Source organism: Chiloscyllium punctatum, chromosome 4 (assembly GCF_047496795.1).
Source record: "Chiloscyllium punctatum isolate Juve2018m chromosome 4, sChiPun1.3, whole genome shotgun sequence".
Lineage (NCBI taxonomy): Eukaryota > Metazoa > Chordata > Chondrichthyes > Orectolobiformes > Hemiscylliidae > Chiloscyllium > Chiloscyllium punctatum.
Window position 1 is genome coordinate 11,106,569 of NC_092742.1, and position 26,695 is coordinate 11,133,263.

Here is a 26,695-nt window from a genome sequence, read left to right on the forward strand (position 1 = left end):
GACCAGCTGCATGATCCAGGACATGTTAGAGTCTAAATAATTACAGCAATAAGTAAACAGCTTTAGGGAAATTTCCAGGGGCTTGAGTCACAATTGAACGCATTTAATCCTAAAAACAACAAAGCTGGTCTGACAACCGACAGAAAAGCTAAACTGTTGGAAGTCCAGCTGGAGCATAATGGCTCGGACTCATTCCTGGAGGGAGGTGTTCGGCAAAAATAAGAACTAGGAGCTGGAGTAGGGCTCTCAGAGCTTCAGGTCTGCTTCACCATTCAACAGTCAAGTCAAGTCAGTCACAAGTCTATTTTACTACAATGACCCCTACCCTTTCATTCTCTTGAGATTCTAATCAGAGGAATTCTGCACTTTTGGAATACTATTGAAGGAAGGATGTTGTGAAACTTGAAAGGGTTCAGAAAAGATTTACAAGGATGTTGCCAGGGTTGGAGGGTTTGACCTATAGAGAGAGAGACTGAATAGGCTGGGGCTATTCCCCCTAGAACTTCAGAGGTTGAGGGGTGACCTTATAGAAGTTTATAAAATCATGAGGGACATGGATACACTGAATAGCCAAGATCTTTTCTTTGGGGTGGGAGAGTCCAAAACTAGAGAGCATAATTTAAGGTGAGAGGGGAAAGATTTAACAGGAACATAAGGGGCAACTTTTTCACGCAGAGGATGGTGGGTGTATGGAATGAGTTGCCAGAGGAAGTGGAGGAGGCTGGTCCAATTACAGCATTTAAAAGGTATCTGGATGTGTAAATGAATAGGAAGGGTATAGAGGGATATCGGCCATAAGCGGCAAACGGGACTAGATTAATTAGGATATCTGGTCAGCATGGACACATTGGACGAAAAGGATTAGTTTCTGTGCTGTACAACTCTATGACTCCAAGGGTCTATTATCAGCACCTTGGTATGTTTTCATCAGAAATTTTGGACGGTGGGCACTACTGAAAATCCTGACAACTGATTTGTGACACATGTAGAATTTGGGGTCAAGAGTGTGGAGCTGGAAAAGCATAGCAGTCAGGCAGCATCCGAGGAGCAGGAAAATCGACGTTTCAGGCAGAAGCCCTTCATCAAAAAGCCCTTCCTGATGAAGGGCTTTCATCCGAAACGTCGATTCTCCTGCTCCTTGGATGCTGCCTGACCTGCTGCGCTTTTCCAGCAACACATTTTCAGCTCAAGTCAGGTTATGTCAACTAAGAGTCTGTCGGGAAAATACTTCAAACCACATTCCAGTGACTCAGCAGAAAAACCCAAGGCAGCGCTGAGGGAATGCCGCACTGTCAGAAGCTCTCTCAAGTGTGGCACTGGAAAAGCACAGCAGGTCAGGCAGCATCTGCAGAGCTGGAGAGTAGAATTTTTGGGCATAAATCCTTTATCAGGAATGGGGGTGCGCACGGGGCCTGAGAGATAAGTGGGAAGGGGCTGGGGGCTGGGGTTGGGGGGAAGGTAGCTGGGAAGGCAATAGATAGATGAAGGCAATGGCTATAGGCTGGAATGGAGGGTGGGAAGGTGGGAAGGACCAGCACATAGTCAATGGGCTGAATGGTCTCCTCCTGCTCCTGCGTCTTATTGCGTGGGATCTTGCTGTGCCGACATGGCATATCACATTTCCTACAGTGCAAGAGGGAATAGACTTGCACCTCACCACTCCCACCCCCACTCCCAGAGAAGTCCCCTCCTCGGTAATAAATAAAGCAAAGAACTGCGGATGCCGAGGTCTGAAAGGCAAACAGGAATTGCTGGAGAAACTCAGCAGGTCTGGCATCTCCTGAGAGTGGAGGTGCTCTTTATGGGAGAGTGGAAGGTCAGAAGGGACAGTAAATAACCTTCAAGCGATGGGATCAGGAGCCCCTCATTGATGAAGCGCTGTGAGAAGTCCCGACGGTGCCTACCGGCGCCACATCAACGCACGTCTTTCTTTATTTAAAATATGGTGAAATTGTTTCTGCAAACCCTAAGAATATTTAAAACACAAGGTCCACAGACCAGCAGAGCCCCAATCTATTCAGTCTCTGGCCTCCCAGAATTGATGGCAGTGGGGAGCGGAAGGAGGATGCATTGGGGTTCACTGTCTTGCACATCCCCTTGTTGCTGAGCGCACTTTTCCTGCCCCACACAAGCCCTTTCTGGAACAACATAACAAAGAACTGCGGAGGAAACCAAAACAGGAATTGCGACAGAACCCCAGCAGGTCTGACAGCATTTGTGGAGAGAGAAAGCGGAGTTAAACTTTCCAATCCAGTGACCCTTCTTCAGAATGTTCTCTGCTAAGACACGCAATTTCTACCCACATGCCTGGAACTAGACGGTATATATAATGACGTGCCGAAACGGCACTGTCTCAATCAGGTCGTTTCTTCCTTCGTGGTTTCAGCACAGGGACTGGGGATGTACATCTGCTGTCTGTGTTTATAAACAGCCAGTTTACAAAGACTGAAGCAAACTTTCACTCACGTTCTCAATATTTTTTTTCCCCCCAATGTTTGGCGTGGCGTGAACTCACAAAAAACAAACACAAAGCAACAGCTGCTCCGTTACTGCACTAGCGACTAAAACTTCCATCCTGTTTTTGTGTTCCTTTAAATATTTACACAACTGCTTGAACTCAGAATTACAGAAATGCCAGTGATACAGAAAAAGCAGGTAAGTTCTTTTCGTTTTGCCTGCTGGTTTTCTCACCTGTTTTGTTAATTTGGGAGGGGGTAAAGGACTTGCTGTGTTGAAGGTGATGCTGGTGAAGGTGGGGATGTGTGGTGAGGAGGGAGGTGGTGTTGTGGGGGGGGGGGGGGGGAGCAGAGATGGAAGTATTTACACTTGCCAGCGCTGGGGATTATGGCAGGGCGGTGTGTAACATCAACACTGGGCCACAGCAATATTTTCCGCACCAAGGGCAGCTGTAAGCAGGAAGTGGAGGGTTGAGCGTGAGCGATAAAAGGGGAATTGTTTGAAACTTTCATTGGCCCAAAGCTCCTTGAAGCCTGAATTAAACAGTGTTTGTTTTCTCTCTCTCCGCCTGAGGGATGAGCTTTCACTCTGACTGGAGCTGCCGCTCACTCTCGGCTCTGCTGCAGCTGCCTGTCTGACTTGGATTGCCTTGTTGGAGCCTCCTGGAGTCTTGCTGTGCCCCGGCCAGCGCTGGAAACACATTGTTGTCGGCATTGTCGCTGCCTCAGAGATACCGGGTCGCTGCAGGTTGTGATTTTGGTTGTGTTGTTGTATTAAGCCAGGGTCTTGGTCTCTCTCTCTCTCTCTCTCAGAAACTTCTTAAAGTACAAACAGAAAATTCAAGAAACGCTCAACAGCTCTTCCTCTGTGGACAGTGAAAGGGAATTAACATTTCACCTTCCATCACAACTTTTCTTTTTGACCGGAAATGTTAATTCTTTCTATCCCTCCACAGATGCTGCCAGGTTTGCTGAATTTCTCCAGCACTTTCTGTGCTTGTTTTGTTTTACCTTTACAGGTTAGGTGAGTGTTTTATATTGCAAACAGCGTTGTCTATCGAATAATGACTGAATGATTTGGACTGTTCACTTTGTTGTGACAAGAATAGACTCGACAATTAATGGGTGTTTGCTCACTCGACATTTTTCAGATGTGTTTACTTAATTAAGGGCCAGGGAGTGCGCTGAGATGGATAATGAGACAACCCAGCAGTTTTACAGGTCTGTGCGTGTGTCAGACTGGAGCTGTCAGCAGCCACTGGGCAATTACACTCTCCTACCCATTAATCAGCTTGGAAATTCCACAGACTCGAGAGCGCACGTCTTCTAGTCTGAAACTCTTCGGCCTGCACTGAGGGAGTGCTGTGCTGTCGCCGGAGCTGACAGACAGAAGCCTGTCAGAAGAAACTTTGATCCGGTCACATCTCATAACCGTTACTTAGGAACTATGAAATTGAAGTCTCTTTTTGCTTAGCCAATGCAAAGCAGGCACCAACAATGTGGAAAGAATTTTTTTTTAAATGCTTGAGATCACAGAGGGGCAGACAGCATCCTTGGAGAGAGAGCATGTTAACGTTTCGAGGTGTCTCTTCGTCAGGACACCGTGAGCACCCGCTGTGACCTCTAGCATTTTGGGTTGTTTTCAGTACAGATTCCAGCATCTGCAGTAATTTGCTACTACAGTGTATAAAGAAACCCTGATCTGATTTCACAGGACCGACTGAGAAAGGTGAACTCCATTGGTGTGGAAACGGTGACCTAGAGTTAATGTCACTAGAACAGTAATGTAGGAGCTGGGGATATTTAATTCAAATTTTGAATGTTTGTTTATTTAAAAAATATGTCAATCATTGAAGGCTAGGGTTGAATGATGACTGCAAAACTATCTTTAATTGTTTCAAAACCCTGTCTGGTTCGTTCGTGCCTTTTGGTAAGGAACATCTGTCATTCCTTACCTGATCTGGCTCCAGACTAGCAGGAATTTAAAATCACCATCGTCCCACTCTTTTATTAGAGACAGACAGAGAGAGAAAGCTGGCAGTTAATTTAAACTGAGAGTCACCATGCCTGATTGAGGGGAAATGTTGAGAAGGGACGTTGTGTGGGAATTGAGGCAGCGCTGTTAGTGTTACTCTGAATTACACACCAGCCACATGAGTGAATGGCCCAGCCAGTGCCAAGCAAGCCACTCAGTTTGAGGGCAATTAGAAATGGGCAATAAATGCTGATCTTGTCAGTGATGCCTGCAAACCATGGAAGACTAACAATACCTCAGAAATTGAAACAGGGAATTCAATAAGATAGTTGGATTCCCAAAAGACATTTGATAAGGTGCCATCCATTAGACTTCATAGTGAGATCCTGTGCACAGATAGAGGATTGGTTAACTAATAGAAAACAGAGAATTAGGATAGTGGAGCATTTTCATGATGGCAACCTGTAACTAGTGAACTGCCATAGGGATCAGTGCTGGGGCCACAAATATTTATAATATACAATATAGAGAGAAGAAGGTTGAGAGGTGACTTAATAGAGACATACAAGATGATCAGAGGGTTAGATAGAGTGGACAGTGAAAGTCTTTTTTCCTCAGATGGTGATGGCTAGCATGAGAGGACATAGCTTTAAATTGAGGGGTAATAGATATAGGACAGATGTCAGAGGTAGTTTCTTTACTCAGAGAGTAATAAGTGCTTGGAACTCCCTTCCTGCAATAGTAGTAGACTCTCCAACTTTAAGACATTTAAATGGTCATTGGATAAACATATGGATGATAACAGAATAGTGTGGGTTAGATGGGCTTCAGATTGGTTCCAGAGGTTGGCGCAACATCGAGGGCCAAAGAGCCTGTACTGTGCTGTAATGTTTTATGTTCTATGTATGGCAGGCTGGGATTCAGGGACAGCTAGTCCATTTGCTACAAAATTGGCTTGACTGTAGGAGACAGAGAATGGTGGTAGAAGAGTTCAGACTGGAAGTCTGTAACCAGTGATGTGCTGCAATAATTGGTCCTGGGTCCACTGTTGTTTTTCATTTATATAAATGATTTGAATGAGAATTTAGGAGACATGGTTAGTAAGTTTGCGGATGACGCCAACATTGATGGTGGACAATGAAGGTGGTTATCTAATGCTACAACTGGGCCATTGGCTGTGGAATGGCAGTTGGAGTTTAATTCAGATAAATGTGAGGTGTTGCATTTTGGTAAGACAAACCAGGACAACATTTACCCGATTAATGATAGAACCCTAGGGAACGCTGTTGAACAGAGAGATCTGAGAATGCAGGAACACAGTTCCTTGAAAGTGGCATCACAGATAGACAAGGTGGTGAAGAAGGCGTTTAGCATGCTTGTCTTCATCGGTCAGAACATTGAGTACAGGAGTTGGGACATCATGTGACAGCTATACAAGCCAATGGTAAGTCTACATTTGGAGTACTGCACGCAATTGTGGTCACCCTGCTATAGAAAGGATATTATTAAACTGGAAAAGGTGCAAAAAAGATGGTGCTGAGACTGGACAGTTTGAGTTATAAGGGGAGGCTGGCTCGGCTGGGATGTTTTTTCACTGGAGCATTGGAGGCTGAGGGGTGATCTTATAGAAGTTTATAAATCATGAGGAACATGGATCAGGTGAATAGCCAAGGTCTTTCCCCCTGAGTAGGGGAGTCCAAACCTAGAGGGCATAGGTTTAAGGTCAGAGGAGAAAGATTTAAAAGGGACCTGAAGGGTAACTTTTTCACACAGAAGGTGATGCGTGTATGAAATGAGCTGTCAGAGGAAGTGGTGGAGGTGAGTACAGTTACAACATTTAAAAGACATTTGAACAGGGATATGGGCCAAATGCAGCAAATGGGACTAGTTCAGCTTTTGAAATTTGTTCGGCATGGATGAATTGAGCCAAAGGGTCTGTTTCCATGCTCTATGACTCGATGACTCTATGACTTTTTGGCTTGTCTAGAAGAGTCGAGAATAATGAAATGTGACTTTATTAAAACATGTAAGATTTTTAGAAAGCTTGACAGGGTGGATATGGAGAGGTCACTTCCCCTGTGGGATAATCACAGATCAGAGGGCAGAGTCTCACAGTAAGGGGTTACAAATTTAAGATGGCAATGAGGAGAAGTGGTCTTTTGGTGAAGAGGAGAAGTTAAACATAAAATTACCTTTGTGAAGCCAGATGGAATGGGATTACAGCTCTGAGCTCTGTAATGAAAATAACTTGCATTTATATAGCAGCTTTTAATGTGGTGAACTATTCCAGGAGTCTTCAAAAGAGCGTTGTGAACAAAACGGCACTGAAGGAAATATTAGAACATGCTTCGTCAAATAATAGGGTTTTATAAAGTATCCTTTTATTTCTTTGATGGGATGTGGGTGTGTGGGGAGTTGGATAATGGGACGAGGTTACAGAATTGGGGTGGCAGTGGGGAAGCTGAAATGATGAGAGTTATGAATAGAGGCATTGCAAGGGCAAGAGTTAACATAGGCCACTGAGAAAGCAGTGAGAGATAAATGGGACTGGGTGTGAATTAGGTTTCTGGGCAGCCAAAGGACATAAACCATGAACTTGTCCCTTCCGAGGCATTATCCTCCTGACTTGGGTCAGCATTTGGTTCAACCCCGCACTAGCCCAGAGTCAGTGACCTATAGCAGGGCACCCAGTCCAGGGATATAACTTAAGGGCATTTTGTTATTGGGGCACAGACCTCAAAATGAACCAATTTTTCTGCTAAAGAAAATACATTAGTGGTTTAAGGTCCACACAAAACGTACTTGCATTTATATAGCACCTCTAACATGGTAAGATACTTAAGAACCTAGAAAAATGTTCAATGACAGAAAATATTTTCTCCAACACATCATGAGGGGCAGAGTCCAACATGCAACTGTTTATAATGAATAATTCACCCTCACCCCCTTCTCCATCCTCCTGCGAGGCCCCATTAAAACACTCATTTATTTTGTCATGACACAAGGGAATTGAACCTCAGGGCTGCTGACCTCAGCAGTTAAGTATCACATTGGGTGGCACCTTTCCTGAAATAAACCACCAGGGAGCTATTATAGACTCAAGTAAATCATTGCCAAACCCAACCACACTCCCTTTGGGCTAAAGAATCAGAACAAATGTGAAGAAATGTAAGAAGTCTAAGCTTTTGCTAGATGACGTTCCCTCACCTCAGTGGGTAACCAAGGTGACTAGGCAACCAATCCATTGCTCAACCCGATGTAGGCAGCAGAACTCTGTAATTTAACCTCCCACGGACTCATAATGGGTGAGTAACGTATATTAGAACAATCTGGCAAAAAAAATGCATTCTTTCATTTGTACAAAACAATAAACGTTCCTCCTGAAACCATTCAATGATTTTTGGCTTGAGCTGAAATTGATACTGATAGAGTCATAGAGCACAGAAACAGGCCATTTGGCCCACTGTGTCTATGTCAACGACAAACACCAAACTGCATATAAAAACCAAAAGAACTACAGATTCTGTAAATCAGAAACAAAAACAGAAATTGCTGGAAAAGCTCAGCAGGTCTGGCAGCTTCTGCGGAGAGAAATCAGAGTTAACGTTTCGGTCTCTGATTTCCCCCCACAGATGCTGCCTGGCCGCGCTGAACTTTTCCAGCGATTTCTGTTTTTGTACCAAACTCCATATATCCTATTGACCTGCACTTGATCCATATCTACTAGCCCTGGCATTTTAAGTGCTCATCCAGATGCTTCTTAAATGTAGTGAGAGTGCTTGCCCCCATTACTGTCTCAGGCCACATAGTCCATCTTTCCCACTGGGTGAAAGCAAAACACTCTCTGATCCTCTTGAAACCACTTAGTCCTCACCTTAATCCAATGCCCTCTGGTACTGCCAAGAATTGCACCATCAATTTCATCTCACTGGGGATGAAAACAAGAGGCAATGCCAGAATTTGGATTGGCTTAGACTTCCTCCTGAGGAGGCCAGTGGACACAGTCCCACTGTACAAACTGGATTCTTCATTCTCTTTACAGCGCAGTGCCAGGAGAGCGCCACAGTGCTTCTTAATATTGCTCCATTGGTTGAGCAGGTCCATACAATGACCATAGCAATCCCAGGTTCTATCTAGGCTAATGGAGGAAGCAGTAGCATTGTGTTAATACCTCTATGTTAGTCATCCAGAGGTGAAGGTTACCGCTGTGGGCACATACTTCAAATCCTGCTAAGCTAGATGGTGGAATTTAAGCTGAATTATATCATTAAATCAGTAATTATAAAATTAGTCTCTCAATGATTGTTTCCATGAAGGAACAATATCTTCTTTCCTTACCTGGCTTACTTGAGACTCCAGGTCCACAACAATATGGTTGCCTGCCCCTCTGGAATGGCCTAGTGAAATACCATTCTGTTCAGGGGCACATAAGGCTGAGTGATCACTTTTGGTCTTGCGGTGTCATCCAAATCCCATGGGGAGGGTGGTAGAGCCCCTACCTCAGAGCCAGAAGGTCAGCCTTCAAGTCCCAACCACCCTAGAGACACATTATACCATGTCTGACCAGATTGATGAAAAATGTCCTGTAACAGAAGAAATATAAGAAGTCTCCAGGCTGCACTGAACCATTCCAGCTCACTAAGGGTGGTTCTAGGGATGTTTTACTTAGAGCCATAGAGTATGACTGTACTGGAAAAGGCCCTTCAGTCCACCATGTCTACAGTGGTCATTAAGCACTTCTTCACTCTAATCCCATTTCCAACACATGGCCCATTATGCTGTGTTATTTGACGTACCCATCTAAAGAGTTTTTAAATGTTGTGAGGGTTCCTAACTCTGCCAACAGTGAATTCCAGACACCACTATCCTTCAGATGAAAATATTCTCTTTAAAAGTTCTCTCTACCTCCTGTCCGTTACCTTAAGTCTATGCCTGCTTATTGACCTTCTACTAAGGGGAAAAGTTTCTTTCTATTTACCCTGTGTATGCCGTCAGAACTTTGTCAATCAGGTCCCCCCTCAGCCTTCTCTGCTCTAAGGCAAACAACCTAAGCCTACCTAGTCTCGCTTCATAACTGAATTGTTCTACCATGGGCACATCCTAGTGAATCATTTCTACACCATCTCTAGTGTAATCACATCCTTCCTATTGTGTAGTAACTAGAACAGCACACAATATTCCTCCTGTGGGCTAATCACCATTATACCTAAGCTCCATCATAACAACCTTGCTCATGTATTCAGTTCCTTGATGAACAAAGGCAAGAATCCTATATGTCTTCTAAACCACCTTATCCACCCATCCTGCTGCCTTCAAGGCTCTATGGACATGCACACCAACATCTCTCCGGTCCTCTGTACTTCCTAGAGTCTTACCATTTAATGCGTTAGCAATGCATCATAGGATGGGGAAAGAAACTGCAGGGGATGGGTACAATTGAAATGTGGAGCATGTTCAAGGAACAGCTACTGCATGTTCTTGAGAAGTATTTACCTGTCAGGCAGGGATGAAGTGTCAAGTGAGGGAGCCGTGGTTTACTAAAGAAATTGAGTCTCTGGTCAAGAGGAAGAAGGAGGCTTATGTAAAGATGAAATGTGAAGGCTCAGTTAGGGCACTTGAGAGTTACAAGTTAGCCAGGAAGGACCTAAAGAGAGAGCTAAGAAGAGCCAGGAAGGGACATGAGAGGTTGTTAGCAGATAGGAAAACTTTAAAATTTTATATAGGTATGTCAGAAACAAAAGAATGACTAGAGTAAGATTACGGCCAGTCAAGAACAGTAGTGGGAATTCGTGTGTGGGGTCCGAGGAGGTAGGAAAGGCACTATATGAATATTTTTTGTCAGTATTCACACTGGAAAATGACAATGTTGTCAAGGAGAATACTGAGATACAGGCTACTAGACTAAACGGGATTGAGGTTCATAAGGAGGAGGTGTTAGCAATTCTGGAAAGTGTGAAAAAAGATAAATCCCCTGGGCCTTATGGGAGTTTTCCTAGGATTCTCTGAGAAGCTAGGGAGGAGATCGCAGAACCTTTGGCTTTGATCTTTATGTTGTGATTGTCAACAGGAATAGTGCCAGAAGACTGGAGGATAGCAAATGTTGTCCCCTTGTTTAAGAAGGGGGGTAGAGACAACCCTGGTAATTATAGACCTGTAAGCCTTACTTCAGTTTGGGTAAATTGTTGAAAAAGGTTATAACAGATAGAATTTATAATCATCTGGAAAATAATAATTTGAATAGAGATAGTCAACATGGTTTTGTGAAGGGTAGGTCATGCCTTTTGAAAAGACTTCTTTGAGAAGGTGACCAAACAGGTGGATGAGGGCAAAGCAGTTGATGTGGTGTATATGGATTTGAGTAAAGTGTTTGATAAGGTTCCCCACAGTAGGCTATTGCAGAAAATATGGATACATGGGATTGAGGATGGTTTAGTGGTTTGGATCAGAAATTGGCTAGAGGGTGAACGAAGATAAAGGGTGGTGGTTGTTGGGAAATATTCATCCTGGAATTCAGTTACTAGTGGTGTACAGCAAGGATTTGTTTTGGGGCCACTGCTATTTGTCATTTTTATAAATGTCCTGGATGAGGGCGTAGAAAGATGGGTTAGTAAATTTACAGATGACACTAAGGTTGGTAGATTTGTGGAGTGCTGAAGGATGTTGCAGGTTACAGAGAGACATAGATAAGCTGCAGAGCTGGGCTGAGAGGTGGCAAATGGTGTTCAATGCGGAAAAGTGTGAGATGATTCACTTTGTAAGGAGTAACAGGAATGCAGAGTACTGGGCTAATGGTAAGATTCTAGGTCGAGTCGATGAGCAGGGAGATCTCAGTGTCCATATGCATAGATCCTTGAAAGTTGCCACCAGGTTGAGAGGGTTGTTAAGAAGGCAAACAGTGTGTTAACTTTTATTGGTAGAAGGATTGAGTTTCAGAGCCACGGGGTCATGCTGCAGCTGTATAAAACTCTGGTGCGGCCACACTTGAAGTTCTGGTCGCCACATTATAGGAAGGATGTGGAAACATTGGAAAGCCCAAAGGAGATTTACTAGAGTGTTGCCTGGAATGGATGGAAGGTTTTATGATAAAAGGCTGATGGACTTGAGGCTGTTTTTGTTAGAGAGAAGAAGGTTGAGAGGTGACTTAATAGAGACATACAAGATCATCAGAGGATTAAATAGAGTGGAAAGTGAGAGCTTTTTTCTCAGATGGTGATGGCTAGCACAAGGTGGACATGGCTTTAAATTGAGGGACGATTGTTATAGGACAGATGTCAGAGGTAGTTTCTTTACTCAGAATAGTAGGGATGTGGAATGCACTGCCTGCAACAGTAGTAGACTCGTCAACATTAAGGGCATTTAAATGGTCATTGGATGAACATGAAGACGAGAATAAAATAGTGTAGGTTAAATGGGCTTCAGATTAGTTTCACAGGGTGGTGCAACATCGAGGGCCAAAGGGCCTGTACTGTGCTGTAATGTTCTATGTTTTATATTCACGATAGAAGACACAAGGAATATTCCAACATTTCAAGAGAGTCGAGGGCAGAGATGAGTACGGTAGCCATCAACAAAGAGAAGGTGCCAGAAAAACTTAAAGGTCTAAAAGTGGATAAATCACCTGGTAGAGCACTGAAGGAGATAGCTGAAAAGATAGTGGAGACTTTAGTAGTGACCTTTCAGGTATCACTAGAGTTAGGGAGGGTCCCAGAGGACAGGAAAATCACGAATAACATCCCCCTGTTTAAGAAGGCAAAAGACCGGAAATTACAGGCTGATTAGCCTGACCTCAAGTTGTTGGTAAGATTTGGAGTTCATCGTAAAGGATGAGATTTCTGAATACTTGGAAGTGCATGGTAAAATAGTAAAGTCATCATAGTTTCATCAAGGGGAGGTCCTGCCTGACAAATCTTCTACAATTCTTTGAGGAGGTAACAAGTAGGTTAAACCAAGGAGAACGAATGGATATTATCTAACTGAACTTCTAGAAAACCTTTGATAAGATGCCACACAGGAGGCTGCTGAGTAAGGTAAGGGCCCATGGTATCAGAGGCAAGGTGTTAGCATGGATAGAAGCTTGGCTGTCTGGCAGAAAGAATGGAGTGGAGATAAAAGGGTCCTTCTCAGGGTGGCAGCTGGTGACAAGTGGTGTCCCACAAGGGTCAGTGTTGGGACCACAACTTTTCACTTTGTACATTAACAATCTAGATTAAGGAACTGAGGGCATTCTGGCTAAGTTTACAGATGATACAAAGATAGGTGGAGGGGCAGGTAGTATTGAGGAGGTGGGGAGGCTGCAGAAGGATTTGGACAGGTTAGGAGAGTGGGCAAAGAATACAACTTGGGAAATTGTGAGGTCATACATTTTAGTAGGAAGAATAGAGGAATAGGCTACTTTTTAAATGGGGAGAAAATTCATAAGTCTGAAGTGCAAAGGGACTTATGAGTCCTAGGCTAGTTTTCTCTAAGGTAAACTTGCAGGTTGAGTCAGTATTTAGGAAGGCATGTACAATGGTGTCATTCATCTCGAGAAGACTAGAATATAAAAGCAGGGATGTACTTCTGAGGCTTTATAAAGCTCTGGTCAGACCACATTGAGAATGCTGTGAGCAATTTTGGGCCCCATACCTCAGGAAGGATGTACTGGCCCTGGAGCAAGTCCAGAGGAGGTTCATGAGAGTGATCCCAGGAATTAAAATCTTAATGTATGAGGAATGTTTGAGGACTTTGGGACTATACTTGATGGAGTTTAGAAGGATGAGGGGGAGATCTAATTGAAACTTACAGAATACTGAACAGCCTGGACAGAGCAGACATTGGGAAGATGTTTCCATTGGCAGGAGAGATGAGGACCTGAGGGCACAGCCTTAGAATAAAAGGAAGATGTTTTAAAATGGAGATAAGGAGAAACCTCTTTAGCTAGAGAGTGGTGAGTCTATGGAATTCATTACCACAGAAGGCTGTGAAGTCCAGGTCATTGAGTATATTTAAAAAGAGATAGATATGTTCTTGATTGCCAAGGGGATCAAAGGTTATGGGGAGAAACCAGGAAAATGGGGATGAAAGGTTTATCAGCCATTTCGAATGGTGGGGCAGACTCAATGGAGCAAATGGCCTAATTTCTGCTCGATGTCTTATGTTTTATAATGTGTCCTCCCTTTTGCTTGTTAATCCTTCCAAAATGCATCACCTCATTTTTTAGGACTAAATTCAATTTGTCACTGTTCAAACCATCTGACTAACCGATCAGTAATCTAAGGCTTTCCGCCTTGCTTTACCACACTGCCTATTTTAGTATCATCTGTACACCGACTGATAAAATGTTCTACACATACACAGCAAACAGCAAGGGGCTCAGCACCAAACTCTGTGATATGTCACTAGACAAAGGCTTGTGATTGGTGTTAGTTACGAAAATAGTTTGAATTGCAGTTACTAACTCTTTGACCATCTTCTTCTACTTCCTGCCAATTTTGGATTCAATTTGCAAATTTGCCCTGGACCTCAAGTGATTTTACATTCATGAATAGTCTCCCGTGTAACACCTTGTCAAAAGCCTAACTGAAGTCCATATGGATCATATGAACTGAGCTAATTTAATCTGTACACCCAAAAATCTGCTCAAAAGAAAACCATATTTTTGAGACAATATGCAGACAAAGGCATGCTGACTATTCCCAATTAACTTGTGCTCAATCTGCTCTTATGGAGGAGAATTAATCATGTGCAATGAGACTAGGAGTAGGCTGGGTGACCCTTCCTGCTTATCTTCCATCTTGGCTCCATGTTCTCTCTTGCTCCTCATACCTCCTTTCTGTCTCTCATTGATTACTCAGTGAACCTTCTTGTGAAGTCTGGCATGATCAGGATCGGACTCAGATGCCAGAAGTCAAATATCTTGCTGGTCATCCCATGCGGATTCATGGATTACCTCTAGAGAAGATGGTAAAGGTGCTCAGGTATGAAATAATCAAATAGTCGCACAGCAGGCAGTAAGTACATTTGAGGAACATTAGAAAGTCAGAAACATTAACACAATTGTGGGCAAAATTCTCTGAGTTTCACTGGTGAGTGCACTTTAAAAAAAAAGGGCTTCAGTGACTGGAAAATGCTTTGACATATCTGATGTTTGTGGAAATTACTATATAAATGAATGTCTTTTTACAGGGACCAGGTGTTGATTTTGATCTGATTAAAATCCTCCTGGTGAAGCATCTTGACTGAAGTTTATAATGTTAAAGGTACTATAAATGAGGTTCTTGTTATAGATGTTATAGATCTTTGGATTAACCTGTGACCTCCATCCTGCACTGTAGTCTTGAGAACTTGGCAAGAATTGCACTGGTGGGCTGGAATGGTTAAGGAAGCTGGGTGTTGTTGGTGCTGGTCAATGAGAACACTCTGTAGCCTTTGGATAATGCACCACCCAAGATGGACAATATCCCACGACATGGTGTTCCCTCCCTCTCTCTCTCGCTCTCTGGAGCCAGCAGCACCACCTGTAGGTGATGCCACACAACTACATTCTATTTTAGAACTTAAGAACATAGAACATTACAGTGCAGCGCAGGCCCTTCAGCCCTTGATGTTGCGCCGACCTGTGAAACCAATCTGAAGCTCATCTAACCTACACTATTCCATTATGATCTATATGTTTATCCAATGACCATTTAAATGCCCTTAAAGTTGACAAACCTACTACTGTTGCAGGCAGGCCATTCCATGCCTCTACTACTCTCTGAGTAAAGAACCTACCTCTGACATCTGTCCTAAATCTATCACCCCTCAACTTAAAACTATTTCCCCTCATGCTAGCCATCACCATCTGAGGAAAAAGGTTCTCACTGTCCACCCTATCTAATCCTCTGATCATCTTGTATGTTTCTATTAAATCACCTCTTAACCTTCTTCTGTCTAACGAAAACAGCCTCAAATGCCTCAGCCTTTCCTCATCAGTTAGCTCTTATTCTATCTTCTCCTCAAATTGCAGAGTAAATTCAATCATATTATGATCACTTTAAGTTCCTTCACCTTAAGCTCCCTTATCAAGTCTACCTCCTCATACAACAGTAAATCCAGTATTGCCTGTTCCCTGGTGAGCTCCACCACAAGCTGCTCCAAAAAGCCATCTGGTAGACATTCCACATTGATTTATTTATTGTAATGTGCAGTTTGTTACAAAATACAGTGAAAAGCATTGCAGAGTGTTACCACTCTCTGATGGCATCTTAAAACATAGAAAAATTTACCTAAACATAGAATATTAAGACAGAAAAACGAAGAAATCACAGTCCTTCTTGTTAAGGACTCCATCATAGGCCATGGGACTAGTGGACAGCCATGTGTTCCCTTCACCATGCCACCACTGCTGGACCAAAGGTCATCGCTCTCCAGCGCCATCCCACCTCCAAGGACATCCTCGCACCGTGAGTCATTGATGGACCTTGCCAATGCCACCGGGTACCACACTAGTTCAAACTCATCTCCCACCCTTGCCGTGAGTCCCCATGGGCCCACCTTGCTGATGCAGAAGCTGCTGGTGCTGCAGGGTCTCATCATTCCTGATGAAGGGCTTTTGCCTGAAACGTCGATTTTCCTGCTCCTCGGATGCTGCCTGATCTGCTGTGCTTTTCTAGCACCACTCTAACCTTGACTCTGATCTCCAGTATGTGCAGTCCTCACTTTTGCCTGCAGGGTCTCATACAAGGCCCGAATTCACATCTGCCTCTGTGAATCTGCACCGGACGCAGACCCCACCAGGAACCCAAACTCACCTCCACAGCCGCACACCAGGAGTCTGGGCTGCTGGGACCTACTCTCCACTGGCAATGCCATCGCTGCAACTGAATTCTTAATAGAAAGAGAAAAAAAAACAAGAGGAGAGAAAAAAAGCAAAAAGAAAAGTGGAGGAGTCTCGGGCTCAGAAGCCCTCCTCCACCGCTATTTTACCAGATGTCATTCTACAGCTGACATTGTCTGTTCCTGATGGAGGGTTCCTGCCGTACATCAGTTTTCCTGCTCCTTGGATGCTGCCTGAACTGCTGTACTTTTCCAGCACCACTCTAATCTTTTAGATTGTCTGTAGCATCTACATCTGGGGACAGTTTTCTAAAGGACGGTACAGACAAGGAATCAAACTAAAGGAAAACTTCACTAAAACTTAAATAAGACACTCCACTGTCCTGGATAGAACCGGAATGTACACAGCACAGCTTCTTGAATCACAGGATGTACATACAGAAGGAAACCATTCAGCCTATAAAGTCTGTGCTGACTATTATGATGGGGGATCAGTCCCACTTTCCATCTCTTTCCCCATGATTATATTTTTCTCAAAATATCTTATGCAGTTCCTTTTTGAACTTTACTGTTGAGTCTATATCCATTACCCTAATGGACAGTGCATTGAGAATCCTGACCATGTATTGTGTGATAATATTTATCCTCATGTCCCCTCTAGTTTTTGCTATGATCGTCATAAGTTTGTAGCCTAGGGTTTGTCAACTTTCAGCCATTGGAAACAGTATCTTTTATTCACTCTATCTAATTCCTTCATAAGTCTAAATACTTCTATCAAATCTCTTCTTAGGCTTCTTTGCTGTAAGGTGAACAAAGTATATATCTATAATGGACCATTGCCCTGTGTGTACAGTTAAGAAAGGCCGCTAGAAGCTGATTAGTTTGTTTAGGACATGGGCTCCTGTTTGGGAAGGATCAAGTGGAATAAACCACGAGGACCGAGTACGAAGACTGAGGTGCACTCATTTGGATCAACCTTTAAACTGAAGTCCTATCTATAACAACAACTTGGATTTGTATACAACTGTCAATGCAGTAAAAATCTCTGCACCAGACCCTAAAGAAAGAAACCATCTGTTTAACAAGTTTCACAAGCACTAGACGTTTGAAAGTATTGTAATGCCATTGAAGCACCTTTTTTTTAAAATGTGTAGTCATGGTTGTAATTTAGGATGCACAGGAAAATCCTGTAAATGGTAATATGATAATGACCAGATAATCTGTTTCTCTGAGATATCAATTGAAATATTGAAATGTTGGTTGGGACAGCTTTTCTTGGAAATGTGCAATGGGATTTTCTAGATCCACCTGAGCAGGTGGATAATCTTTTGTCCTAAGGACAGCATCTCTGGCAATGCGGCACTCCCTGCACGTGGAGCTAGCATTCAGTCCTTGAGGTGGGACCTGAAACCAGTACCTTGTGACTTGTGACTCACGAGATAAGCGTGCTACTCACTGAATAATAATTGACACAAGGGAACAGTAGCACAAGTGATCAAGTACTTAGACAAACAGGATTGATTTTTGAAACATTTTAAATGAGTGGAGAAAGCCACACAGTTTGAGGAGGACTTAGAAAGCTGAAGACTACCCCCATCAATGCCAAATAACCCCAACGATCAGCAATCCCAGAGTTTCTTGGGAGAGACAGAGGCTTGGACTAAAGATCAAGATGAATAAAAGGTCAAGGAATTATATAATTCTTTACTGACTTCCTTTAGTGTTGAAAGCTAGTCCAGGAGATCACTTTAACCAGGATTTTTTTTAAAGCTGTTATTACACCTGGCTTTCACCTCTGGCCTTATTCACCTTTGAAAGTCTGCAGGGCCCCACACTAGCTCATTCTCACCATGGTTTGGAAATTGAAGAGAGGGCTTACATCCACCACAGCTCCAGTGAATGTTTAAAATCCCCCAATAATCCAGACCAAGATCTCACCCACCCATTGGCTTCTCAACTCTGGATGCTCCAGGAACTTTCATCACATGCCTTCATACTTTGAGCTGCACTCACGCCAGCTTCCCATCACTGGTCTATTCTCCAGCTCCTCTGCTTTCCATGGTCAATTGTTCAGGCTCTCCATTATCCAGCTGGATAAATCCTGATGGTTCGTGAAACCATTAGTTTCTTTTCCCTCAGTCGGAAATTGTGTGCCATTAACTTGTTTGAGTTTTTTGAAGAAATAACAAAGAGGATTGATGAGGGCAGAGCAGTGGACGTGATCTCCAAGGACTTCAGTGAGGCATTTGGCAAGGTTCCCCATGGGAGACTGTTTAGCAAGATTAGATTACATGGAAACACAAGGACAACTAGCCATTTGGGTACAGAACTGGCTTGAAAGTAGAAGACAGAGGGTGGCAGTGGAAGGTTACTTTTCAGACTGGAGGCCTGTGACCAGTGGTGTGCCATACGGATCGGTGCTGGGTCCATTACTTTTCTTCATTTATATAAATGATTTGGATGTGAAGGATTGGAGATATGGTTAGTAAGTTTGCAAATGACACCAAAATTGGAGGGGTAGTCGACAGCGAAGGTTACCTCAGAGTACAATGGGATCTTGTTCAGATGGGCTTGTGGGCTGAGGAGTGGCAGATCAAATTTAATTTAGATAAATGTGAAGTGCTGCATTTTGGAAAAGCAAATCAGAGCAGGACTTATACACTTAATGGTAGGTTTCTGAGGAGTGTTGCTGAACAAAGAGACCTTGGAGTCTATGTTTAGTTCTTGAAAGTAGAGTCACAGATGGACAGGATAGTGCAGAAGGTGTTTGGTGCTTGCCTTTACTGGTCAGTGCATAGATTATAGGAGTTGGGAGATCATGTTGTAGCTGTACAAGATATCGGTGAGGCTAATTCTGGAATACTGTGTTCAATTCTGGTCTCCCTGCTACAGGAAGGATATTGTGAGACTTGAAAGAGTTTAGAAAGATTTACAAAGATGTTGCCAGGATTGGAGGGTTAGAGCTATAGGGAGAGATTGAATAGGCTGGGGCAGTTTTCCCTGGAGCATTGGAGGCCTAGGGGTGACCTTATAGAGGTTTATAAACTCATGAGGGGCTTAGGTAGGGTGAATAGCCAAGGTCTTTTTCCTGGAGTGGGAGTGTCCAAAACTAGAGGGGATAGGTTTAATGTAACAAGGGAAAGATTTAAAAGGGTAAATGTTTTCAAGTAGAGGGTGGTGCGTTTATGGAATGAGCTGCCAGGGAAGTGGTGGAGGCTGGTACAATTATAACGCTTAAAAGGCATCCGGATGTGTATATGAATAGGAAGCGTTTAGAGGGATATGGACCAAAAGCTGGTAAATGGGACTAGATTAGTATAGGACTTTTGGTCAGCCTTAATTTGGACTGAAGAGTCTGTTTCCATGCTGCACAGCTCTATGTCTCTAATTTTACAAGTGATAAATGAAGTGTTCAAAGAAAATGAAAATACCACTTTTATTTTGCCACATACTGTGATTTCTTACCCTGCCTCTGGCTGGAGGCAGGGTCCAGGAGATTAAATCTCTAATTCTGGTAGAATGCAGCTAACAAAATGTTTATTTCTCAGCAATACTGAGGTCCTGCACCAAACGATTAAAAATTATTGAACGGTATGTTTATTGTTGATCTTTTGATCACAGAGACAAATGATTGTTAAATTTGATTGTTAAATTTGAAAGTGAGCAACCAGTCAGTACACACAATCACATTTAACAATCATTTGCCTCTGTGATCAAAAGATCAACAACAAACATATCCTTCAATAATTTTTAATTGTTTGGTGCAGGACCTCAGTATTGCTGAGAAATAAACATTTTGTTAAATCTTTTCATCTTGCATTCATTAGACTAATTGCAAAAATAGGGTAAAAACAATGACTGCAGATGCTGAAAACCAAATACTGGATTAGTGGTGCTGGAAGAGCACAGCAGTTCAGGCAGCAGATGCTGCCTGAACTGCTGTGCTCTTCCAGCACCACTAATCCAGTAATTGCAAAAATACCCATGTAAAGGGAAGCCATTAAATGTGATCATGCAGGGTGGCTCAGTTAGGGTGGCATGGTGGCTCAGTGGTTAGCACTGCTGCCTCACGGTGCCAGGGACCCAGGTTTGATTCCCACCTCGGGTGACTGTCTGTGTGGAGTTTTGCACATTCTCTACGTGTCTGAGCGTGTTTCCTCCCACAATGTGCAGGCCAGGTGAATTGTCCATAGTGTTTAGGGTAAATGTAGAGGAATGGGTCTAGGTGGGTTACTCTGCAGAGGGTTGGTGTGGATTTGTTGGGCTGAAGGGCCTGTTTCCATACTGTAGGGAATCTAATCTAATCACTGGTCCATCAGGCAAAAGCCTTTCACCATCAAATATTTCAGATAGAAATTGATGGCAGAGGGCTGTCATAACATTTCGATGAGCACTTGTGATGGGCTAAATGCCACAAAATGAGATTGGGATTGTCAGATGGATGGTTTTGTCTGACGTGACTATGATGAGCTGAAGGGTTTTTCTGTGCTATAGGTTCCGACAACTCCTATGGTGCAGTGGTAGTGTCCCTACCTCTGGACAAGGAGGCCTTGATTAAATTTCCACCTGCTCCAGAGGTGTGGAATAACATGTCTGAACAAGTCGATTAAAAATATCGAAAATGTTCCTCCTTCTTTACGTCGGTACATCTTACCACTGTCCTCATCACACAAGATGAAAAACTTCATCAAAATGTGTCTTTTTCCACAAAGCAACTTTTATGAAACAATGCAAGAAATGTTGACCTGATAAAGGTGCAATAATGGCATGAGGACTTGAATGTTTCTCTGGAACAGGCTCAGATAATTAAGTCTCACGTCATCTGAAAACTGAATGGGATGATAAATAAGTTTTCCATCTTTCATGGTCGAAAAAAAGGGGAATTCTTGGCAAATATGTATCGACATCTGGTGGCGGTTTCATTGCTGCTTGTGGGGGCTTGTTATGTGAAACTTCACTGTGCCTCCAACCTTGCAGTAATTTTCAAACTTACTTCATTGGTCCTGAGTTGCATCAGGGCTCACTGTAGTCTCAAAAGGCATGACGGAAAAGCAAGACCTTTGTCACAGATTTGTTCATGCTTTGTCCGTGTGGGGAGAGTAATCATTCTGTTAATTTAATGGTTGTCTAACTATCATCAAGCAATGTGAGATAAAAGCTGATTACTGATCTCAATCTTTAGATGAACTCAGAACATGGTGAGGAACATGGGACTGGGATATCATAGCAATTACAGAAACATGGCTCAGGGATGGGCAGGACTGACAGCTTAATATTCCAGGATACAAATGCTACAGGAAGGATAGAAAGGGAGGCAAGGGAGGAGGGGGAGTGACGTTTTTGATAAGGGATAGCATTACAGCTGTGCTGAGGTAGGATATTCCCAGAAATACATCCAGGGAAGTTATTTGGGTGGAACTGAGAAATAAGAAAGGGATTGTATTATAGACCCCCAAATAGTCAGAGGGAAATTGAGAAACAAACTTGTAAGGATATCTCAGCTATCTGTAAGAATAATAGAGTTGTTACAGTAGGGGATTTTAACTTTCCAAACATAGCCTGGGACTGCCATAGTGTTAAGGGTTTAGAAGAATTTGTTAAGTGTGTACAAGACAGTTTTCTGATTCAGTATGTGGATGTACCTACTAGAGAAGGTGCAAAACTTGATCTACTCTTGGGAAATAAGGCAGGGCAGGTGACTGAGGTGTCAATTGGGGAGCACTTTGGGGCCAGCGACCATAATTCCATTAGGTTTAAAATGGTGATGGAAAAGGATAGATCAGATCTAAAAGTTGAAGTTCTAAATTGGAGAAAGGCCAATTTTGACGGTATTAGGCAAGAACTTTCGAAAAGCTGATTGGGGGCAGATGTTTGCAGGTAAAGGGAAAATGGGAAGCCTTCAGAAATGAGATAACAAGAATCTAGAGAAAGTATATTCCTGTCAGGGTGAAAGGAAAGGCTGGAAGGTATAGGGAATGCTGGATGACTAAAGAAATTGAGGGTTCGGTTAAGAAAAAGGAAGGTATAAACAGGATAGATTGAGTGAATCCTGAGAAGAGTATAAAGGAAGTAGGAGTATACTTAAAAGGGGAGGTGGTGTTGGTTGTCTTGAAACACATAAAAGTGGATAAATCCCCAGGACCTGATCAGGCATACCCTAGAACACTGAGACAGATTAGCAAGGTTAAATCTCATGGAATACAGGGAGAACTAGCCATTTGGATACAGAACTGGCTCAAAGGTAGAAGACAGAGGGTCGTGGTGGAGGGTTGTTTTTCAGACTGGAGGCCTGTGACCAGTGGAGTGCCACAAGGATCGGTGCTGGGTCCTCTATTTTTTGTCATTTACATAAATAATTTGGATGTGAGCATAAGAGGTACAGTTAGTAAGTTTGCAGATGACACCAAAATTGGAGGTGTAGTGGACAGCGAAGATGGTTACCTCAGATTACAACAGGATCTGGACCAGATGGGCCAATGGGCTGAGAAGTGGCAGATGGAGTTTAATTCAGATAAATGTGAGGTGCTGCATTTTGGGAAATCAAATCTTAGCAGGACTTATACACTTAACGGTAAGGTCCTAGGGAGTGTTGCTGAATAAAGAGACCTTGGAGTGCAGGTTCATAGCTCCTTGAAAGTGGAGTCGCAGGTAGATAGGATAGTGAAGAAGGCGTTTGGTATGCTTTCCTTTATTGGTCAGAGTATTGAGTACAGGAGTTGGGAGGTCATGTTGCGGCTGTACAGGACATTGGTTAGGCCACTGTTGGAATATTGCGTGCAATTCTGGTCTCCTTCCTATCGGAAAGATATTGTGAAACTTGAAAGGGTTCAGAAAAGTTTTACAAGGATGTTGCCAGGATCGGAGGATTTGAGCTATAGGGAGATGCTGAACAGGCTGGGGCTGTTTTCCCTGGAGCGTCGGAGGCTGAGGGGTGACCTTATAGAGGTTTACAAAATTATGAGGGGCATGGATAGGATAAATAGACCCCTTTTTCTTGGGGTCGGGGAGTCCAGAACTAGAGGGCATAGGATTAGGGTGAGAGGGGAAAGATATAAAAGGGACCTAAGGGGCAACGTTTTCACACAGATGGTGGTACATGTATGGAATGAGCTGCCAGAGGAAGTGGTGGAGGCTGGTACAATTGCAACATTTAAGAGGCATTTGGATGGGTACATGAATAGGAAGGGCTTGGAAGGATATGAGCCGGGTGCTGACAGGTGGGACTAGATTGGGTTGGGATATATGGTCGCCATGGACGGGTTGGACCGAAGGGTCTGTTTCCATGCTGTACATCTCTATGACTCTATGACTATGCTACTGCTGCTGGCTGATTGTAAATGGAAACGATATGGTAGTGGAAAAGACTGAATTATCAGTGACTGAGAGAGGCGACAGGTTAATGTTCATTTAGAACTGTTCTGATTGGAAAGACATAATAATTTAGGGTAGTATTAATGTCCCCATGGACAGATTTGGTTAATTAGAAAGAGCCAACACAGATTTCTCATGGGAAAACTATGTTTAAATAACTTGCTAGAGATTTTTCATAAGGCAATACAGAGGGTTGATGAGTTGGAGGCTGTATGTGTGATCTACATGGATGTCCAGAAGACATTTGATCCAGTGCCACACAACAGACACAGAGAAGCAATGGCTTAATGCTATTATCAGTAGATTGTTAACCCACAGACTCAGAGACTCCATAGTTTGGAGAGAGAGCTTTAGTTTGAGTTTTGGACAGTCCTGTGAAGTCCTTGGAATAGGATGGCTACATGGACCAGCATTCCTGAGAAGGGAAGGATGTATTTACATCCTCATTTGCTCTTCAATATTTCAAAATCTATCTGCCTCCTCTTTAAATACTTTCAGTGATTGAGCCTCCACAACTCGCTGGGATAGGGGGTTCCAGACATTCATATCCTCTGAAAGAAGAAATTCCTTCATATCTCCATTTTAAATTAGTGTCCCCTTATTTTGTAACAATGTCCCTAGTTCGAGATTCCCCCACTAATAGGAAACATCTTCTCTGCATCTACCCTGTAAAGCCTCCTCAGAATCTTGTATGTTTCAATAAGATCACCCCTCATTCTTCTGAACTCAAATGAATAAAGAGCGAACCTGTTTAGTCATTTTTCATATGTCTATCCTTTCAACCCAAGGATAAACCTAGTGAATCTCCCTTGAACCACCTCCAATGTCAATACATGCTTTCTTAAATACAGGGACCAAAACTGTACACAGTCCTGCAACTGTGGTCTCAGCAACACTCTGCACAGTTGCAACAAGACTTACCCATTTTAAAACTCTGTAGCAATAAATGCCAAAATTCAATTTGCTATCTGAATTACTTGCTGTAACTGCATGCTTACATTTTGGGTTCATGCACAGGAATACCTAGAACCTTTTGTGGTACATTCTTTTTGGAGTCTCTCTCAATTGAATTAATACAGTTTTATTATTTTTTTCTTCCTACCAAAGTGCTTGACCACATACTTCCCTACATTCATCTCCATCTGTCAAGTTTTTTGTCCACTCATTCAACCTATCATCATTTTGCACATCACTACATCCCTTCCCACCTATTTTTGTTGCATCAGTAAGTTTGGATACATTATATTCTGCCCATGGGTGAGAAAGTCTTTCAATTCATCCGCGAGTATTTTCTAAAATATAAATAAGAGATCTACTGCACAATGTATTTTGTAGTCAAATCAAATGTAGGATGAATGACAGGCATTTCAATGGATTAATAATGTAATAGTATTGACGAAAAGGGAGGCTAGCCAGTAATAAAACAAAGAACTGAAATAAGCAAAGAAACACAGAAATGGTAGGAGAAATGCAGTAAGTCTGGCAGCATTGTAAAGAGAAACCAGAGTTAACATTGAACCCTTTTCAGAACAATCTAGTAATGTCTTTTTGATGTGAGTTCTCTTCACACAGTGCAGCAACATGACAGGTAGGGGGTGAGTACAATGAATGAATGATAGGTGATTGTGACTGGAAATTATGAGGCTTTTTCTCAGTTTCTCTGTGTCTCTTTCCCTCCAGCTAGAAAATCTGAAATGGAAAAGAATTTGAAGAAATAATATCAGGACACGTTTAATCCAACAAGCAAGACCATAGCTGGGAATCCAATGCACAAATAAGTTTATTTTGAAAGAAAATTTTCAGAGTTGTGTTGAACGATGAGCAACTGCACTGTCGACCACAGTATCCACCAGATCCTGTTTCCCGCCGTCTACATTGGGGTCTTCATCATTGGCCTCCCGATTAACCTGCTGTCCCTGTATCACAGCTACCTACAGATCAGGCAGAAGAATGAGCTGGGAATCTATCTCTGTAATCTGACCATCTCAGACCTTTTGTACCTCCTTTCCTTACCTTTGTGGATTCAGTACATGCTGCAGCACGATGACTGGCAATATTCTCGGGAACTTTGCATCTTCAGCGGTCTGCTCCTCTACCAGAATATTTACATCAGTATTGGCTTCCTCTGCTTCATTGCCATTAATCGCTTCCTTGTTGTGGCTTACCCTCTGAAATTTAAATTCATACACAGCAGGAAGGCTGCTTTGCTCATCAGTATTCTCATCTGGCTCAAGGAGATAGCTGTCTGCACCATTTACATGGGCTCCAAGGTTCTCAGTAAAGACGAGGGGAATGACACCCTGTGTTTCGAACATTATCCTCTGCGCCTAAAGGACAGATATTTAAATATTTACAAACTCTCCATTGGCTTCAGCCTCCCTTTGATTTTATTGATCTACTCTTACTATAAGGTGTTGAGAGTTGTGCACAAAAGCCATGGACTTGAAAGACAGCGGAAATTAAGAATAAAAAAATTGGTATCTGGAACAATCATCATTTTCCTGGCTTGCTTTGGCCCATATCACATTTTCCTGATGGTTCGAAGCATATTTGAGTATGACTGTCCCTTTGCTGACAGCATTTTTGAGGTTTACCATTTTGGGCTCCTGCTGATGAGCTTAAACTGTGTGGCCGACCCTGTTTTGTACTGTTTCATATCACAGAGTTCCCAGAGCTGGTTAGCCAGGTTCCTGGATCCTGTTATCAATCTGCTTCCTTGTGGGAAAAAAGAAGAAATTGTGGCCCTTGAGATGAAGGGCAGCTCACCGCTTACAACTAAAACAAGTCTGTTACCTCAAAGACACCAGAAACAAGAAAAATATGAATACCAACACTCAAAGGTGTGAATTGTTAATTAAACCTCTCCTGGTCTTTCAGTAAAATCCACATATATAGATGTGCTGGGGTCAGAGGACAAAGTATGAAGTGTAAAGGAGGCTTAATTCAAGAGTGTTGCAATATAAAAGCAAAGTACTGTAGCTGCTGGTAATCTAAAATAAAGACAGCGAATCCCAGAGAATCTCAGCAGCTCTGGCAGCACTTTTGTACAGAGAAACAGAGTTAACGTTTCGAGTCTGATGTAGCTCTTCATCAGGAC

The 26,695-nt window shown here is 42.9% G+C and overlaps 1 protein-coding gene across 3 annotated transcripts in view; it reads left to right on the plus strand.

Moving 5' to 3' along the window:
• The first annotated feature begins 2,290 nt into the window (after positions 1-2,290).
• LOC140476069 (ovarian cancer G-protein coupled receptor 1-like) overlaps positions 2,291-26,695 on the plus strand; it is a 30,436-nt gene continuing 6,031 nt past the window's right edge. Inside the window, exons 1-2 of one of the 3 annotated variants that reach the window (XM_072568056.1) lie at positions 2,291-2,655; positions 25,279-26,438. In XM_072568056.1, the coding sequence (XP_072424157.1) occupies positions 25,416-26,438 (1,023 nt within the window). In that variant the 5' untranslated portion in view covers positions 2,291-2,655; positions 25,279-25,415. Of the gene's footprint in view, positions 2,656-3,093; positions 3,205-14,343; positions 14,388-25,278; positions 26,439-26,695 lie in introns of those variants that run through there. The other 2 variants (XM_072568055.1, XM_072568057.1) reach the window with 2 other exon arrangements.